Raw genomic sequence first — 20,449 nt, 5'->3', positions numbered from 1 at the left:
CAAAGTCATTTACCTTCGAGCAGGCGTCAGGACCGGGCAGGTTTCCAGTGCCGTCACCTGAGCAACCCGTGAGTATGACTCGAGGCTACCCAGATCCAAACGTAAGCAATTTTCCTGCTCTACAACCGGCTACGATGTAAGTAAATCTAACGCTTCACTTCTGTTTCCTTTACCCTCTGGGTTTTCCCTGCTGTTACGCACTTTTTCCAATTTACAGCCCTAGATGGTGTGGGCCTCCTACGCCGCTTTTTAACTCAAGGAGCAATTCCAGCTCTTACTTTAGGTAAGATTACTCTTAGTGCACTTTCTTTGTATTGAACCAACGAATCGAATTAGATACACAACACACGTGTCTACCTGACTGTCTCGTTTGACGACACGCCGGGTGACCCCGTTGCACAGCCAAGTGGAGGTGTCCGGGCCCCGCGGGGTACAGCAGTTTACCTATCGAGTCTCCAGCTGGGTTCTGTGACCGCCACCGGGACCCGGGACCTACCACCTTTTGACTGGCATGGGACCACACCCACGCCTCCCCGCTCCTACAGAACCCTGAGAGTAGCCTGGGCCTCCGGGTGCATGACATTATGACTGTCTCATTGTAAAATTGTGATCTCTCGGATCACTATGTACTTATGCGGATCGACAAGGCTAGTCCGCATATGTTTTTTAACCTCTGCATTTCTTTTTGTTTTATCTTTCTTTTGATCTAGGTCTTACGCAAAGGGGGCACAACAGACTCCTCCCTGCACACACCACCTGTTTAGGAGACACTGTACTCCCTTTCATTGCCGAGTGGGAGGGTGATATTTTACCCCACCCACCACACATAGTCTGGGCACCTTTCCCCACACTTTTCACCTCTACTGGTCCTGATGAAGCGCCATGGATCACTCTGACCACTGAAAGGCGCGAAACATGTCGACCATTTGACCTGTACCTTAAGTTACTACTAAGCACATCACGTTTTAATTAGTAACATTTTTGCCACGTATTTTAATGTACCAAGGGTGCCTTCTTATTAAAATAGCTTCCCTGGTAACCCTTAGGTATTTTTATTCCTGCACACACTACAGCCACCACTGACCCTGGTACTCCCCCTCCACATACCCGCATGCACCAATCGGCAGCGCTCTTAAAAGATCTCCGCTAAAGAGACCCTTCGGGGGACCCGTAGGGCATTGCACCGCCGGCCCGACGAGGAGCACCGCCCGATGATGAAGCATGACATCCCTCGGGGTGTGTGAGGGCAACAAGAGACACTGATGCTGTCTCCCCCCATCCTGAGTACCCCATCCTAGACCTCTAAGACATAGATCCTTCTCTTTACTTTCCCTTTGTTGAGGTACGGTCTTGGTTGACTTTCAACCATACCGACCCTGGAACAGTGCCTTATAGTAATTACCCTGGCAACATCAAATACACTTTTTTGAATTTTTACATGCTTCACAAATGGTTGGTACATCCTTTTCACTAATCACTACCAATGCTTGAAATTTGTTGTCACTGCTCCTGTGTCTCACAATGAACTTCACAATTTTCACAAATGTTTAAAATGCCCTTATTTAAGTTACCTATGAATTAAGGCCTTCATGTCTCTCTTTCTATAGTAGCATAATCTAGTCAAAAACCAGATCAACTGTTTGAAGATTTGCATGCTTCACAAATGCAAAATATTATAAATACAACATAAATTAGCTTTACTAGTTGTCATTTTCAAGCAAATACCATGTTAGACTTGTCTGATGATGTTAATGCATGTGACTTGCCCTCTCCAGGGAAACTGTGTTTTAGACTCCGGAAATTAATGCCAGTTTATACCTGACATGCCTTTATACTAAATTATTCCTCATTTACAGTTCATCTGCACAGCTTAAGCGTGTAGCATGTCAAGTTCCCTTCCTGCGAATTCGCTGTCCCACTACCCCACATCTGTTAGCCTCCCCTATTGATCCCTCAAGATTATCAAAGAATCATAGGTCCAAAATTCTCCTACTAGTATTTGTTACTCATTGTAAAAGGAACACAATAGTTTGAACTTACCAGATGTTCCATTATACCTGTAAGTGTATGTTAATGTAGTTGTGTCTGTTGTGCTGCATATCATACTTGTTGCAGTTGACCCTGTAGCTGAGATTGAACCAATAGTTGTCTCAGTGGATGTGTCATTGGTTACCTTCACAGTTTTCACAAACATTTAAAGTGCCCTTTGTTAACTTACCTATGTATTAAGCCATTCATGTCTCTCTCTCTAGAGTGACATCATCTAGTCAAAAACCAGATCACTGTTTTGAAGATTTGCATGTTTCACAAATGCAAAATATTATAAATAAAACATAAATTAGCTTTACTAGTTGTCATTTTGAAGCAATTGCCATATTATACTTGTCTGGTGATTTAAATTCATTTGACTTGCCCTCCCTCAGGAAACTGTGTTTTAGACTGTGGAAACTAATGCTAGTTTAAACCTGAAATGCTTTTATACTCTATTACTCCTCATTTATAATTTGCCTAAACAGCTTAAGCGTGCAGCATGTCAAGTTCCCTTCCTGCGATTTTGCTGTCTCACTGCCCCACATCCGTTAGCATTCCCTATTCATCCCTCAAGTTATCATTGAATCATAGGTCCAAAACTTTACCTCAAATATTTGTTATGCAATGTAAAAGGAACACAATAGTTTGTACTTACCAGATGTTGCATTATAACTATAGGTGTATGCTAATATAGTTGTGTCTGTTGTGCTGGACATCATACTTGTTGCAGTTGACCCTGTAGCTGAGATTGAACCAATAGATATGTCCTTGGATGTCTCATTGGTTACATAAGTTGAGGTGGAGCTGCTTGCCGGTAATAGGGTTGTTGAGCTCTCAGTGCTGTGAGGTGGTTCAGAGAAAGGACTTATTGATATTGTCGGGTGTCCAGTACCACTAATATTGTCAGTTGTTGTGTCTGTCCTCACAGGTTCTGAATGTGACGTGTCTTGAGTTGTCTCTGGTGTACTTGTTGCCATCACTGTTGGGGAAATATTTTTGTATTAGAGGACATATTTCTAACATACTGTAAACAAATGCCATGCAATCTGAATTGCATTAAGTAACCTAATAAAAGAGGTTATAAGGGAAAATTGTGGAGGTGGTCTAGACACATGTTTTAATGAAGGAAAACACACTGTATAAAGTACTAGGGTCATTTGGCATCCAGCAATTTTGGGCAATATTTTCTATCACCTGGCCCTAAATCTTCAATGATTTGATATTAATAATTTCATTTCAACCTCTCGAGTATGGGTGACAAAATGTCTACACATGGTGCTTCCTTTACATGATTGGTCACCTGCAGATTGATACATAAAGGTTTGCTAACCTAGAATATGTACTGCCTCGATCATCATGTCCAACCATTTGGTGTTGTGCTGGAACCATCTCTCTACCACATAATTAACAGAGATCATTATTTCCAACTCCTGGCACCTCACATGTCGCCTCAGCTTTTCCTGGCAGAGTCCTGGGTCTTGCCACCTTTGAGCCCCTTCAGCAACTCCTTGTATCATGTAAACTGCTCTGGTCTGCCCTACACATCCATCAGTCTGGAAAGGTTTGCCCTTGTGAGTTCAGAAAAAGACTGCTTTGAACCGAAAGATGGACCCATCCTTAGTACAAATACATTCTTTTTACTGGGGAAGTGTCTTTGAAGAATAAGTGGTCTGGCTCCGTTGCTAGTGGAGGCCAGATCTGAACGTCAAACCCCTAATAATCTGCACATAATCCAAGATTCACTTTTGATGCCATTTGTCATTCACTGCACAAAAACACAAGCTGATCCCTACCTGCTTCATCATGCATATTGTCATAAGGAACATTGTTCATGTAGTTCCTGCTATACCTAGAAATATGGATGCTCTGTCACTTGTTCTTTGGCACTTACACTGGTGTAACTCGTAATATCTTAACCTGCTTGGCTTTGCTATAGACAAACCTCAGGACATTCAGAACATCTAAGGTGGATTGATCTTGGGTTTGAACAGAAGAGCTCACATCTCAGCTTGGTGGCTTTACACAAGCTACCCAGTCACAAGAGATGTTTCTCTAAAGCTGAGGGTGTCACGAAAATGTCTTCATGAAACATCACATATTTATCTGCAAACCGTTTTATATGCACAACTCCTGATAGGTTTCTGATTGTTCCAAGCTTTCACCTAGCTCAGCTGGTTGGTACATCCTTTTCGGTAATAGCTACTAATGCTTTAAATTTCTTGGCACTGCTCCTGCATCCCACAAGGACCTTTACAGTTTTCACAAACATTTAAAACTCACTTTTTTTAGTTACATATGCATTACGGCCTTCATGCCTCTCTCTCTAGAGTAACGTCGTCCAGTCAAAAACAGTTCACCTTTTTGAAGGTTTGCATGTTTCACAAATGCAAAATATTATAAATTCAACATGAACTAGCTTTACTAGTAGTCATTTTCAAGCACATGCCATGTTATACTTGTCTGGTGATTTTAATGTATTACACGTGACCTCCCTCAGGAAACTGTGTTTTAGACTCTGGAAACTAATTCCAGTTTATACCTGAGATGTTTTTATATTCTATTACTTCTCATTTATAGTTCACTTCCATAGCTTAAGCGTACAGTATGTCAAGTTCCCTTCCTGCGATGTTGCTGTCTAACTACCCCATATCTGTTAGCCTTATCTGTTCATCTCTCTAGTTTACTGTAGAATCATATGTCCGGAATTCTCCCACTAATATGTGTTATTCAGAGTAAAAGGAACACAATAGTTTGTCCTGCAGCGCCGGGACACTCTGTGAAGTAACCGTGTGCTTTACAAGTATCTAGTTACATTACATTACATTACTTACCAGATGTGTGATTAGACCCATAAGTGTATGTTAATGTAGTTGTGTCTGTTGTGCTGGATATCATACTTGTTGCAGTTGACCCTGTAGCTGAGATTGAACCAATAGTTGTCTCCGTGGATGTGTAATTGGTTACATGAGTTGAGGTGGAGCTGCTTGCCGGTGACATGGTTGTTGAGCTCTCCATGCTGTGAAGTGGTTCAGAGAAAGGACTTATTGATATTGTTGTGTGTCCAGTACCACTAGTATTGTCAGTTGTTTTGTTTGTCCTCACAGGTTCTGAATGTGACGTCTCTTGCGTTGTCTTTGGTGTACTTGTTGACATCACTGTTGGAGAAAGAATGTACTATTAGAGGACACATTTCTAATATACTGGAAACAAATGCCATGAGTTCCAAATTGCATTAAGTAACTAATAAAAGGAGTTATACGGGACAAATATGGACAGTGTCCAGGCACACGTTGTGATGAAGGAAAACACAATGTATAAAGTACTAGGGTCCTTTGGCATCCAGTAATTGTAGGCAATAGTATTCATCGCCTGGCCCTAAATCTCCAATGATTTGATATCAATAATTCCATTTCAACCTCCGGAGTATGGGTGACAAACAGAATACACATTGTGCTTCCTTTCCACAATTGGTTGCTTGCAGATTGATGCCCAAAGGTTTGCTTACCTAGAAAATGTAGTGCCTGGATTATCATGTCCAACTATTTGGTGTTGGCTCGAACCATCACTTTACCACATCATTAACAAAGAGATCATTATGTCCACTTCCCGGCACCTCACATGTCTCTCAGCTTTTCCTGACAGAGTCCTGGGTCTTGATGCCTATGAGCCCCTTCAGCAGCTCCTTGTATCAAGTAAACTGGACTGGTCTGCCCTACACATCCATCAGTCTGAAAAGATTTGCCCATGTTAGTTCAGAAATGGACTGCCTTGAACCAAAAGTTGGACCCATCGTTAGCACAAACGCATTCTTTCTACTAGGGAAGTGTCTCTAAAGATTAATTAGTCTGGCTCCGATGATAGCGGCGGCCAGATTTGAACATCAAACTCCTAAAAATCTGCACATAAACCTGAATTCACTTTTGGTGCCATTTACCATTAACTGCACAAATACACACTCTGTGGAGTAGCCGTGCGCTTTACAAGTATCTAGTTACTTTACATTACATTACTTACCAGATGTGTGATTATACCCATAAGTGTATGTTAATGTAGTTGTGTCTGTTGTGCTGGATATCATACTTGTTGCAGTTGACCCTGTAGCTGAGATTGAACCACTAGTTGTCCCCGTGGATGTGTCATTGGTTACAGGAGTTGAGTTGGATCTGCTTGCAGGTAACATGGTTGTTGAGGTCTCAGTGCTGTGAAGTGGTTCAGAGAAAGGACTTATTGATATTGTTGTGTGTCCAGTACCGCTAGTATTGTCAGTTGTTTTGTCTGTCCTCACAGGTTCTGAATGTGACGTGTCTTGCGTTGTCTCTGGTGTACTTGTTGCCGTCACTGTTGGAGAAAAAATGTACTATTAGAGGACACATTTCTAATACACTGGAAATAAATGGCATGAGATCCGAATTGCATTAAGTAACCCAAAAAAAGGAGTTATAAGGGACAATTGTGGAGAGTGTCCAGGCATACGTGATGAAGGAAAACACACTGTATAAAGTACTAGGGTCCTTTGGCATTAAGTAATTTTAGGTATGGCCTACACATCCATCAGTCTGGAAAGATTTGCCCTTGAGAGTTGAGAAAAGGACTGCCTTGAACCGAAAGATGGACCCATCCTTTGCACAAATACATTATTTGTACTGGGGAAGTGTCATTGAAGAATAATTGGTCTGGCTCCGTTGCTAGTGGCGGCCAGATCTGAACATCAACCCCTAAAAATCTGCACATAATCCAGGATTCACTTGTGATGCCATTTGTCATTAACTGCTCAAAAACACAAGCTGATCCCTACCTGCTTCATCATGCTTCTTGTCATAAGGAACATTGTTCATGTAGTTCCTGCTATACCTAGAAATATGGCTGCTCTGTCACTTGTTCTTTGGCACTTACACTGGTGTAACTCCTAATATCTTGTCCTGCTTGGCTTTGCTATAGACAAACCTCAGGACATTCAGAACATCTAAGGTGGATTGATCTTGGGTTTGAACAGAAGAGCTCACATCTCAGCTTGGCGGCTTTACTCAAGCTACCCAGACACAGGAGATGTTTCTCTAAAGCTGAGGGTGTCACGAAAATGTCTTCATGAAACATCACATATTTATCTGCAAACCATTTTATATGCACAACTCCTGCTAGGTTTCTGATTGTTCCAAGCTTTCACCTAGCTCAGCTGGTTGGTACATCTTTTTCGGTAATAGCTACTAATGCTTTAAATTTCCAAGGCACTGCTCCTGCATCCCACAAGGACCTTTACAGTTTTCAAAAACATTTAAAACTCACTTTTTTTAGTTACATATGCATTACGGCCTTCATGCCTCTCTCTCTAGAGTAACGTCGTCCAGTCAAAAACCAGTTCACCTTTTTGGAGGTTTGCATGTTTCACAAATGCAAAATATTATAAATTCAACATGAACTAGCTTTACTAGTTGTCATTTTCAAGCACATGCCATGTTATACTTGTCTGGTGATTTTAATGTATTACACGTGCCCTCCCTCAGGAAACTGTGTTTTAGACTCTGGAAACTAATTCCAGTTTATACCTGAGATGTTTTTATATTCTATTACTCCTCAATTATAGTTCACCTGCATAGCTTAAGCGTACAGTATGTCAAGTTCCCTTCCTGCGATGTTGCTGTCTAAAGACCCCATATCTGTTAGCCTTATCTGTTCATCTCTCTAGTTTACTGTAGAATCATATGTCCGAAACTCTCCCACTAATATGTGTTATTCAGAGTAAAAGGAGCACAATAGTTTGTCCTTCAGCGCCGGGACACTCTGTGAGTAAGCGTGCGCTTTACATGTATCTAGTTACATTACATTACTTACCAGATGTGTGATTAGACCCATAAGTGTATGTTAATGTAGTTGTGTCTGTTGTGCTGGATATCATACTTGTTGCAGTTGACCCTGTAGCTGAGATTGAACCAATAGTTGTCTCCGTGGATGTGTCATTGGTTACATGAGTTGAGTTGGAGCTGCTTGCCGGTAACGAAAATGTCTTCATGAAACATCACATATTTATCTGCAAACCATTTTATATGCACAACTCCTGCTAGGTTTCTGATTGTTCCAAGCTTTCACCTAGCTCAGCTGGTTGGTACATCTTTTTCGGTAATAGCTACTAATGCTTTAAATTTCCAAGGCACTGCTCCTGCATCCCACAAGGACCTTTACAGTTTTCAAAAACATTTAAAACTCACTTTTTTTAGTTACATATGCATTACGGCCTTCATGCCTCTCTCTCTAGAGTAACGTCGTCCAGTCAAAAACCAGTTCACCTTTTTGGAGGTTTGCATGTTTCACAAATGCAAAATATTATCAATTCAACATGAACTAGCTTTACTAGTTGTCATTTTCAAGCACATGCCATGTTATACTTGTCTGGTGATTTTAATGTATTACACGTGCCCTCCCTCAGGAAACTGGGTTTTAGACTCTGGAAACTAATTCCAGTTTATACCTGAGATGTTTTTATATTCTATTACTCCTCATTTATAGTTCACTTGCATAGCTTAAGCGTACAGTATGTCAAGTTCCCTTCCTGCGATGTTGCTGTCTAACTACCCCATATCTGTTAGCCTTATCTGTTCATCTCTCTAGTTTACTGTAGAATCATATGTCCGAAACTCTCCCACTAATATGTGTTATTCAGAGTAAAAGGAACACAATAGTTTGTCCTGCAGCGCCGGGACACTCTGTGAAGTAACCGTGCTCTTTACAAGTATCTAGTTACATTACATTACATTACTTACCAGATGTGTGATTATACCCATAAGTGTATGTTAATGTAGTTGTGTCTGTTGTGCTGGACATCATACTTGTTGCAGTTGACCGTGTAGCTGAGATTGAACCAATAGTTGTCTCCGTGGATGTGTCATTGGTTACATGAGTTGAGGTGGAGCTGCTTGCCGGTGACATGGTTGTTGAGCTCTCAGTGCTGTGAAGTGGTTCAGAGAAAGGACTTATTGATATTGTTGTGTGTCCAGTACCACTAGTATTGTCCGTTGTTTTGTTTGTCCTCACAGGTTCTGAATGTGACGTGTCTTGCGTTGTCTCTGGTGTACTTGTTGACATCACTGTTGGAGAAAGTATGTACTATTAGAGGACACATTTCTAATATCCTTGAAACAAATGCCATGAGATCCGAATTGCATTAAGTAACTAATAAAAGGAGTTATAAGGGACAAATATGGACAGTGTCCAGGCACACGTTGTGATGAAGGAAAACACAATGTATAAAGTACTAGGGTCCTTTGGCATCCAGTAATTGTAGGCAATAGTATTTATCACCTGGCCCTAAATCTCCAATGATTTGATATCAATAATTCCATTTCAACCTCCGGAGTATGGGTGACAAACAGAATACACATTGTGCTTCCTCTCCACAATTGGTTGCTTGCAGATTGATGCCCAAAGGTTTGCTTACCTAGAAAATGTAGTGCCTGGATTATCATGTCCAACTATTTGGTGTTGGCTCGAACCATCACTTTACCACATCATTAACAAAGAGATCATTATGTCCACTTCCCGGCACCTCATATGTTTCTCAGCTTTTCCTGACAGAGTCCTGGGTCTTGATGCCTATGAGCCCCTTCAGCAGCTCCTTGTATCATGTAAACTGGACTGGTCTGCCCTACCCATCCATCAGTCTGAAAAGATTTGCCCATGTTAGTTCAGAAATGGACTGCCTTGAACCAAAAGATGGACCCATCGTTAGCACAAACGCATTCTTTCTACTAGGGAAGTGTCTCTAAAGAATAATTAGTCTGGCTCTGATGATAGCGGCGGCCAGATCTGAACATCAAACTCCTAAAAATCTGCACATAAACCTGAATTCACTTTTGGTGCCATTTACCATTAACTGCACAAATACACACTCTGTGGAGTAGCCGTGCGCTTTACAAGTATCTAGTTACTTTACATTACATTACTTACCAGATGTGTGATTATACCCATAAGTGTATGTTAATGTAGTTGTGTCTGTTGTGCTGGATATCATACTTGTTGCAGTTGACCCTGTAGCTGAGATTGAACCAATAGTTGTCCCCGTGGATGTGTCATTGGTTACAGGAGTTGAGTTGGAGCTGCTTGCCGGTAACATGGTTGTTGAGGTCTCAGTGCTGTGAAGTGGTTCAGAGAAAGGACTTATTGATATTGTTGTGTGTCCAGTACCACTAGTATTGTCAGTTGTTTTGTCTGTCCTCACAGGTTCTGAATGTGACGTGTCTTGCGTTGTCTCTGGTGTACTTGTTGCTGTCACTGTTGGAGAAAAAATTTACTATTAGAGGACACATTTCTAATACACTGGAAATAAATGGCATGAGATCCGAATTGCATTAAGTAACCCAAAAAAAGGAGTTATAAGGGACAGTTGTGGAGAGTGTCCAGGCACACGTGATGAAGGAAAACACACTGTATAAAGTACTAGGGTCCTTTGGCATTCAGTAATTTTAGGTCTGCCCTACACATCCATCAGTCTGGAAAGATTTGCCCTTGAGAGTTGAGAAAAGGACTGCCTTGAACCGAAAGATGGACCCATCCTTTGCACAAATACATTATTTGTACTGGGGAAGTGTCTTTGAATAATAATTGGTCTGGTTCCGTTGATAGTGGCGGCCAGATCTGAACGTCAAACCCCTAAAAATCTGCACATAATCCAGGATTCACTTTTGATACCATTTGTCATTCACTGCACAAAAACACAAGCTGATCCCTGCCTGCTTCATCATGCTTCTTGTCATAAGGAACATTGTTCATGTAGTTCCTGCTATACCTAGAAATATGGCTGCTCTGTCACTTGTTCTTTGGCACATACACTGGTGTAACTCCTAATATCTTGTCCTGCTTGGCTTTGCTATAGACAAACCTCAAGACATTCAGAACATCTAAGGTGGATTGATCTTGGGTTTGAACAGAAGAGCTCACATCTCAGTGTGGTGGCTTTACACAAGCTTCCCAGTCACAAGAGATGTTTCTCTAAAGCTGAGGGTGTCACGAAAATGTCTTCATGAAACATCACATATTTACCTGCAAACCGTTTTATATGCACAACTCCTGCTAGGTTTCTGATTGTTCCAAGCTTTCACCTAGCTCAGCTGGTTGGTACATCCTTTTCGGTAATAGCTACTAATGCTTTAAATTTCTTGGCCCTGCTCCTGCATCCCACAAGGACCTTTACAGTTTTCACAAACATTTAAAACTCACTTTTTTTAGTTACATATGCATTACGGCCTTCATGCCTCTCTCTCTAGAGTAACGTCGTCCAGTCAAAAACCAGTTCACCTTTTTGGAGGTTTGTATGTTTCACAAATGCAAAATATTATAAATTCAACATGAACTAGCTTTACTAGTTGTCATTTTCAAGCACATGCCATGTTATACTTGTCTGGTGATTTTAATGTATTACACGTGCCCTCCCTCAGGAAACTGTGTTTTAGACTCTGGAAACTAATTCCAGTTTATACCTGAGATGTTTTTATATTCTATTACTCCTCATTTATAGTTCACTTGCATAGCTTAAGCGTACAGTATGTCAAGTTCCCTTCCTGCGATGTTGCTGTCTAACTACCCCATATCTGTTAGCCTTATCTGTTCATCTCTCTAGTTTACTGTAGAATCATATGTCCGAAACTCTCCCACTAATATGTGTTATTCAGAGTAAAAGGAACACAATAGTTTGTCCTGCAGCGCCGGGACACTCTGTGAAGTAACCGTGCTCTTTACAAGTATCTAGTTACATTACATTACATTACTTACCAGATGTGTGATTAGACCCATAAGTGTATGTTAATGTAGTTGTGTCTGTTGTGCTGGACATCATACTTGTTGCAGTTGACCCTGTAGCTGAGATTGAACCAATAGTTGTCTCCGTGGATGTGTCATTGGTTACATGAGTTGAGGTGGAGCTGCTTGCCGGTGACATGGTTGTTGAGCTCTCAGTGCTGTGAAGTGGTTCAGAGAAAGGACTTATTGATATTGTTGTGTGTCCAGTACCACTAGTATTGTCAGTTGTTTTGTATGTCCTCACAGGTTCTGAATGTGACGTGTCTTGCGTTGTCTCTGGTGTACTTGTTGACATCACTGTTGGAGAAAGAATGTACTATTAGAGGACACATTTCTAATATACTGGAAACAAATGCCATGAGATCCGAATTGCATTAAGTAGCTAATAAAAGGAGTTATAAGGGACAAATATGAACAGTGTCCAGGCACACGTTGTGATGAAGGAAAACACACTGTATAAAGTACTAGGGTCCTTTGGCATCCAGTAATTGTAGGCAATAGTATTTATCACCTGGCCCTAAATCTCCAATGATTTGATATCAATAATTCCATTTCAACCTCCGGAGTATGGGTGACAAACAGAATACACATTGTGCTTCCTTTCCACAATTGGTTGCTTGCAGATTGATGCCCAAAGGTTTGCTTACCTAGAAAATGTAGTGCCTGGATTATCATGTCCAACTATTTGGTGTTGGCTCGAACCATCACTTTACCACATCATTAACAAAGAGATCATTATGCCCACTTCCCGGCACCTCATATGTTTCTCAGCTTTTCCTGACAGAGTCCTGGGTCTTGATGCCTATGAGCCCCTTCAGCAGCTCCTTGTATCATGTAAACTGGACTGGTCTGCCCTACCCATCCATCAGTCTGAAAAGATTTGCCCATGTTAGTTCAGAAATGGACTGCCTTGACCCAAAAGATGGACCCATCGTTAGCACAAACGCATTCTTTCTACTAGGGAAGTGTCTCTAAAGAATAATTAGTCTGGCTCTGATGATAGCGGCGGCCAGATCTGAACATCAAACTCCTAAAAATCTGCACATAAACCTGAATTCACTTTTGGTGCCATCTACCATTAACTGCACAAATACACACTCTGTGGAGTAGCCGTGCGCTTTACAAGTATCTAGTTACATTACATTGCATTACTTACCAGATGTGTGATTATACCCATAAGTGTATGTTAATGTAGTTGTGTCTGTTGTGCTGGATATCATACTTGTTGCAGTTGACCCTGTAGCTGAGATTGAACCAATAGTTGTCCCCGTGGATGTGTCATTGGTTACAGGAGTTGAGTTGGAGCTGCTTGCCGGTAACATGGTTGTTGAGGTCTCAGTGCTGTGAAGTGGTTCAGAGAAAGGACTTATTGATATTGTTGTGTGTCCAGTACCACTAGTATTGTCAGTTGTTTTGTCTGTCCTCACAGGTTCTGAATGTGACGTGTCTTGCGTTGTCTCTGGTGGACTTGTTGCTGTCACTGTTGGAGAAAAAATTTACTATTAGAGGACACATTTCTAATACACTGGAAACAAATGGCATGAGATCCGAATTGCATTAAGTAACCCAAAAAAAGGAGTTATAAGGGACAGTTGTGGAGAGTGTCCAGGCACACGTGATGAAGGAAAACACACTGTATAAAGTACTAGGGTCCTTTGGCATTCAGTAATTTTAGGTCTGCCCTACACATCCATCAGTCTGGAAAGATTTGCCCTTGAGAGTTGAGAAAAGGACTGCCTTGAACCGAAAGATGGACCCATCCTTTGCACAAATACATTATTTGTACTGGGGAAGTGTCTTTGAAGAATAATTGGTCTGGCTCCGTTGCTAGTGGCGGCCAGATCTGAACGTCAAACCCCTAAAAATCTGCACATATTCCAGGATTCACTTTTGATACCATTTGTCATTCACTGCACAAAAACACAAGCTGATCCCTGCCTGCTTCATCATGCTTCTTGTCATAAGGAACATTGTTCATGTAGTTCCTGCTATACCTAGAAATATGGCTGCTCTGTCACTTGTTCTTTGGCACTTACACTGGTGTAACTCCTAATATCTTGTCCTGCTTGGCTTTGCTATAGACAAACCTCAAGACATTCAGAACATCTAAGGTGGATTGATCTTGGGTTTGAACAGAAGAGCTCACATCTCAGTGTGGTGGCTTTACACAAGCTTCCCAGTCACAAGAGATGTTTCTCTAAAGCTGAGGGTGTCACGAAAATGTCTTCATGAAACATCACATATTTACCTGCAAACCGTTTTATATGCACAACTCCTGCTAGGTTTCTGATTGTTCCAAGCTTTCACCTAGCTCAGCTGGTTGGTACATCCTTTTCGGTAATACCTACTAATGCTTTAAATTTCTTGGCCCTGCTCCTGCATCCCACAAGGTCCTTTACAGTTTTCACAAACATTTAAAACTCACTTTTTTTAGTTATATATGCATTACGGCCTTCATGCCTCTCTCTCTAGAGTAACGTCGTCCAGTCAAAAACCAGTTCACCTTTTTGGAGGTTTGTATGTTTCACAAATGCAAAATATTATAAATTCAACATGAACTAGCTTTACTAGTTGTCATTTTCAAGCACATGCCATGTTATACTTGTCTGGTGATTTTAATGTATTACACGTGCCCTCCCTCAGGAAACTGTGTTTTAGACTCTGGAAACTAATTCCAGTTTATACCTGAGATGTTTTTATATTCTATTACTCCTCATTTATAGTTCACTTGCATAGCTTAAGCGTACAGTATGTCAAGTTCCCTTCCTGCGATGTTGCTGTCTAACTACCCCATATCTGTTAGCCTTATCTGTTCATCTCTCTAGTTTACTGTAGAATCATATGTCCGAAACTCTCCCACTAATATGTGTTATTCAGAGTAAAAGGAACACAATAGTTTGTCCTGCAGCGCCGGGACACTCTGTGAAGTAACCGTGCTCTTTACAAGTATCTAGTTACATTACATTACATTACTTACCAGATGTGTGATTATACCCATAAGTGTATGTTAATGTAGTTGTGTCTGTTGTGCTGGACATCATACTTGTTGCAGTTGACCGTGTAGCTGAGATTGAACCAATAGTTGTCTCCGTGGATGTGTCATTGGTTACATGAGTTGAGGTGGAGCTGCTTGCCGGTGACATGGTTGTTGAGCTCTCAGTGCTGTGAAGTGGTTCAGAGAAAGGACTTATTGATATTGTTGTGTGTCCAGTACCACTAGTATTGTCCGTTGTTTTGTATGTCCTCACAGGTTCTGAATGTGACGTGTCTTGCGTTGTCTCTGGTGTACTTGTTGACATCACTGTTGGAGAAAGAATGTACTATTAGAGGACACATTTCTAATATACTGGAAACAAATGCCATGAGATCCGAATTGCATTAAGTAACTAATAAAAGGAGTTATAAGGGACAAATATGGACAGTGTCCAGGCACATGTTGTGATGAAGGAAAACACACTGTATAAAGTACTAGGGTCCTTTGGCATCCAGTAATTGTAGGCAATAGTATTCATCGCCTGGCCCTAAATCTCCAATGATTTGATATCAATAATTCCATTTCAACCTCCGGAGTATGGGTGACAAACAGAATACACATTGTGCTTCCTTTCCACAATTGGTTGCTTGCAGATTGATGCCCAAAGGTTTGCTTACCTAGAAAATGTAGTGCCTGGATTATCATGTCCAACTATTTGGTGTTGGCTCGAACCATCACTTTACCACATCATTAACAAAGAGATCATTATGTCCACTTCCCGGCACCTCACATGTCTCTCAGCTTTTCCTGACAGAGTCCTGGGTCTTGATGCCTATGAGCCCCTTCAGCAGCTCCTTGTATCATGTAAACTGGACTGGTGTGCCCTACACATCCATCAGTCTGAAAAGATTTGCCCATGTTAGTTCAGAAATGGACTGCCTTGAACCAAAAGATGGACCCATCGTTAGCACAAACGCATTCTTTCTACTAGAGAAGTGTCTCTAAAGAATAATTAGTCTGGCTCCGATGATAGCGGCGGCCAGATCTGAACATCAAACTCCTAAAAATCTGCACATAAACCTGAATTCACTTTTGGTGCCATTTACCATTAACTGCACAAATACACACTCTGTGGAGTAGCCGTGCGCTTTACAAGTATCTAGTTACTTTACATTACATTACTTACCAGATGTGTGATTATACCCATAAGTGTATGTTAATGTAGTTGTGTCTGTTGTGCTGGATATCATACTTGTTGCAGTTGACCCTGTAGCTGAGATTGAACCAATAGTTGTCCCCGTGGATATGTCATTGGTTACAGGAGTTGAGTTGCAGCTGCTTGCCGGTAACATGGTTGTTGAGGTCTCAGTGCTGTGAAGTGGTTCAGAGAAAGGACTTATTGATATTGTTGTGTGTCCATTACCACTAGTATTGTCAGTTGTTTTGTCTGTCCTTACAGGTTCTGAATGTGACGTATCTTGCGTTGTCTGTGGTGTTCTTGTTGCCGTCACTGTTGGAGTAAAAATGTACTATTAGAGGACACATTTCTAATACACTGGAAATAAATGGCATGAGATCCGAATTGCATTAAGTAACCCAAAAAAAGGAGTTATAAGGGACAATTGTGGAGAGTGTCCAGGCACAAGTGATGAAGGAAAACACACTGTATAAAGTACTAGGGTCCTTTGGCATTCAGTAATTTTAGGTCTGCCCTACACATCGATCAGTCTGGAAAGATTTGCCCTTGAGAGTTGAGAAAAGGACTGCCTTGAACCGAAAGATGGACCCATCCTTTGCACAAATACATTATTTGTACTGGGGAAGTCTCTTTGAAGAACAGTTGGCCTGGCTCCGTTGCTAGTGGCGGCCAGATCTGAACGTCAAACCCCTAAAAATCAGCACATAATCCTTAATTCACTATTGATGCCATTTGTCATTTACTGCACAAACACACAAGCTGCTCACTATCTACTTCTTCATGCATCTTGACATAGCGAACATTATTCATGTTGTTCCTGGTAGACCTGGAATTATGGCTGCTCTGTTGCATGTTCTTTGGCACTTACACTAGTGTAACTCCTTATATCTTTACCTGCTTGGTTATATTATAGACAAACCTCAGCACATTTAGAACATCTAAGCTGGATTGATCTTGGGTTTGAACAGAAGAGCTTCCATCTCAGCTTGGCGGCTTTATACAAGAGACCCAGTCACAAGAGATGGTTATTTAAAGCAAAGGGTGTCATGAAAATATCTTCATGAAACATAAAATTTTTATCTGCATAACGTTGTAGATGCACAACTCCTGCTAGTTTTCAGATTGTTCCAAGCTTTCACTTAGCTCAGTTGGTTGGTACATCCTTTTCGATAATCACTACTAATGCTTGAAACTCCTTCGCAGTGCTCCTGTGTCCCACAAGGACCTTCACAGTTTTCACAAACATTTAAAACACCTTTATTTAAGTTACCTATGCATTAAGGACTTCATTTCTCCCTCTCTAGTGTGACGTCATTTAGTCAAAAACCAGATCACCGTTTTGAAGATTTGCATGTTTCACAAATGTAAAATATTATAAATAAAACATAAATTAGCTTTACTAGTTGTCATTTTTAACCAATTGCCATATTATACTTGTCTGGTGATTTAAATTCATTTGACTTGCCCTCCCTCAGGAAACTGTGTTTTAGACTGTAGAAACTAATGGCAGTTTATACCTGACATGTTTTTATACTCAATTACTCATCATTGATAGGTCACCTGCACAGCTTAAGCGTGCAGCATGTCAAGTTCCATACCTGCGATTTTGCTGTCCCACTACCCCACATCTGTTAGCCTCCCCTATTCATCCCTCAACTTTTCATTGAAACATAGGTCCAAAACTTTCCCACTAATATGTGTTACTCATTGTAAAAGGAACACAATAGTTTGTACTTACCAGGTGTTGCATTATACCCGTAAGTGTATGTTAATGTAGTTGTGTCTGTTGTGCTGGACATCATACTTGTTGCAGTCGACCCTGTAGCTGAGATTGAACCAATAGTTGTCTCCGTGGATGTGTCATTGGTTACATGAGTTGAGGTGGAGCTGCTTGCCGGTAATATGGTTGTTGAGCTCTCAGTGCTGTGAAGTGGTTCAGAGAAAGGACTTATTGATATTTTTGTTTGTCCAGTACCACTAGTATTGTCAGTTGTTTTGTATGTCCTCACAGGTTCTGAATGTGACGTTTCTTGCGTTGTCTCTGGTGTACTTGATGCCATCGCTGTTGGAGAAAGAATGTACTATTAGAGGACGCATTTCTAATATACTGGAAACAAATGCCATGAGATCCGAATTGCATTAAGTAACCTAATAAAAGAAGTTATAAGGGACAATTGTGGAGAGTGTCCAGGCACATGTTGTGATGAAGGAAAAACACCGTACAAAGTTCTAGGTTCCTTTGGGCATCTAGCAATTTTAGGCAATATTTTCTATCACCTGGATCTAAATGTCCAATGATTTAATATCAATAATTCCATTTCAAGCTCCGAACTATGTCTCGCAAACTGACTAGACATGGCATCGCTTCCATAATTGGTTACCTGCAGAGTGATCCGCAAACGTTTGTGGGAGAAGTTGGCCTGGTATATGATGTCCACTAGTTAAAGTGGGCACCTTGCACCAGTCTAAACAACCCTTATGGTGATTTAAGAGGTCTAAGACAACCTTAGAAAGGTATCCAAGTTGTAGCTCTGGAGAGCAGCCTTCAAGCTTAGTCTTGAAGGAATGTAAAGCAGCTTGTTTTACCAGAATGCAATCTTATAGTATTGGTTAAATGAATGGAGAACCACATAATCGTTATAAAAATATGTATTTATTATTATAACACTATCTAGTATGACACGGTATCTCCCACATGGAGATAATTACAGAGCACACAATACTTGAGCACAGAAATCAAAGTAAAGAGCACGTATACACAGTGGGCACCGGGGGGGGGGGGACCAAACCATATATTTAGAAAGTGGTATAAAATCCACAAGAATCACTGGGACCCCAAGAAACCACCCAGGGTGAGTAGATAGGGACCCCACGGAGAACAGGTGCAGTATGGGAAAACAGCCGCGTGTTCGCATAACTCTATGTGAAAGTCACGGTTGGAGTTTTAGAGGTTAAAGACCCTTCCCAGTGGGCTACAAAGAAACCCCCTGGAAGACAGAAGGTTGGAGAGCCACCCCACCCGTGGATACTGAAGTACCCAAGTTACCTAACTTAGGGAAGCCGGGTGCATAGATGTGAAGTGGCGTCGTAAACCGCTGTCAAACCCAATGGAGGACTTCGAAGAAGAGCCACTGCTGGAAGGGAGAAGAATGTTTTTTGGAATCCAAACTTGGATTTTGGTTGAAGAGTACCTGAAAGCAGAAGGTACAGAGTCTGGGTCACTTGAGAGTGACCAGGGGCTCGGTAGACGAATGCCCACCAAAGTCGGTGCTTCCGGAAAGTTGACGGTGCTCTTGACTCTGCATCTGCGGGGACCAGGTGAAGTTGAGGATGACCGGGAGCCAGATGCAAGCTGTCCCACAAAGGATGTCGCGTGCAGAGGGGTCGGTGTCCAGAGGGAGTACCAACAAGCCTTGGCAACAGCAACTTATGCAGGAAGTCAAGAAAGAGTAAGGTTCAGACTAGCAAGGTCCAGGAGACTCACAAAACATAGGGGAACCAGGACAAGCCTGGCGCAACCAGGGGAGCCCTAGAAAAGCAAATTTGACCCTCAAATGGACCCACAGGCCGGAGGCACAGGAGTCGCAAGAGGACCTCGAGCAATTTCACCAGACGACAGGCCATGGAGCACTTGGTATGAGGAGGTCAAAGATCTTGGTAGGAAATGGTGCCAGAGGTTGTGGCTACATGAAGCCCAATTCACTTATTAAAGAGTTGCCAACAATCACATGCACTTGCAAATATATGTGGTGTACAGGGGTTCAGGTATTGCAGCCCCCACGAGGGATACTGGCCTCAAACTTGGTAAGACAGCAGCTTGGGCCTTGAGGGATGTAGAAACCCACCTTTCGTGTTGCTGGACCCTTCAGAGTCTGTCGGAGCTCGGGATCAGCAGACCGGTCAGCAGTGTTGAGGTGCCTGCGAATGAAGGGAAGTGACTCCTTCACTCCAAGGGAGATTATCTTCAGTTGTCTTTGATGCTCCACAGGTCCTTCATGGATCCTGTCTGGTGCACAGGCACAGATGATGCAGCAGACAGAGGGAGATGAAGTCAGGCTTAAACGAAGCCCAGCGAAGGCCAGGGTGGCCAGACTGCCGAAGTGCAGTGGTTTCAAGTTAGAATCTTGTCCACGACAAATCTAAGGTCCTACAAGCAGATAAGCCCTTAAGTGCCCAAAGGAGAGGGTTAGAAAGATTCAGGAGGTTACTCCCATGTCCTTTGTCCAGTTTCGCGCCTGAGTGGGAACCAACAGCTCCCAGGAATGGTGTGAACTGGATTATGCACAGGGTCACAAAATGTGCCCCTCATTCAGACTTTCAGTCGCTGGCAAGCTTACCCACCCAGCCCTTATACACTAAATCCTGTCTAGGAGGTGGTCACACCTCCCTGTGAGAGGATGCCTATTGTTCTGTCTTCCCCTGCTTGAGCTTGGCTCAGCAGCGTGAAGGCAGAAATGTGT

General features: G+C 41.9%; 2 protein-coding genes across 2 annotated transcripts in view; both read right to left on the bottom strand.

Moving 5' to 3' along the window:
* Window positions 1–2,104, bottom strand: part of LOC146788613 (receptor-type tyrosine-protein phosphatase eta-like) — a 192,513-nt gene extending 190,409 nt beyond the window's left edge. The window contains exon 1 of the mRNA XM_085633183.1: window positions 2,041–2,104. Coding sequence (XP_085489309.1) covers window positions 2,041–2,104 — 64 coding nt within the window. The remainder of the gene's footprint in view (window positions 1–2,040) is intronic.
* A 544-nt stretch (window positions 2,105–2,648) lies between these two features.
* LOC146788612 (uncharacterized) overlaps window positions 2,649–20,449 on the bottom strand; it is a 459,070-nt gene continuing 441,269 nt past the window's right edge. Inside the window, exons 7-16 of the mRNA XM_085633182.1 lie at window positions 17,728–18,051; window positions 15,978–16,301; window positions 14,795–15,118; window positions 12,974–13,297; window positions 11,791–12,114; window positions 9,970–10,293; window positions 8,787–9,110; window positions 6,046–6,369; window positions 4,863–5,186; window positions 2,649–3,010 (exon numbers count right to left, since the gene is read on the bottom strand). Of these exons, the coding sequence (XP_085489308.1) occupies window positions 2,649–3,010; window positions 4,863–5,186; window positions 6,046–6,369; window positions 8,787–9,110; window positions 9,970–10,293; window positions 11,791–12,114; window positions 12,974–13,297; window positions 14,795–15,118; window positions 15,978–16,301; window positions 17,728–18,051 (3,278 nt within the window). The remainder of the gene's footprint in view (window positions 3,011–4,862; window positions 5,187–6,045; window positions 6,370–8,786; window positions 9,111–9,969; window positions 10,294–11,790; window positions 12,115–12,973; window positions 13,298–14,794; window positions 15,119–15,977; window positions 16,302–17,727; window positions 18,052–20,449) is intronic.

This window comes from Triturus cristatus, chromosome 11 (genome assembly GCF_964204655.1).
Source record: "Triturus cristatus chromosome 11, aTriCri1.1, whole genome shotgun sequence".
NCBI classification, from domain to species: Eukaryota; Metazoa; Chordata; class Amphibia; order Caudata; family Salamandridae; genus Triturus; species Triturus cristatus.
The sequence above is the reverse complement of the archived record's forward strand: the minus strand, read 5'-3'. Positions and strand labels throughout refer to the sequence as shown.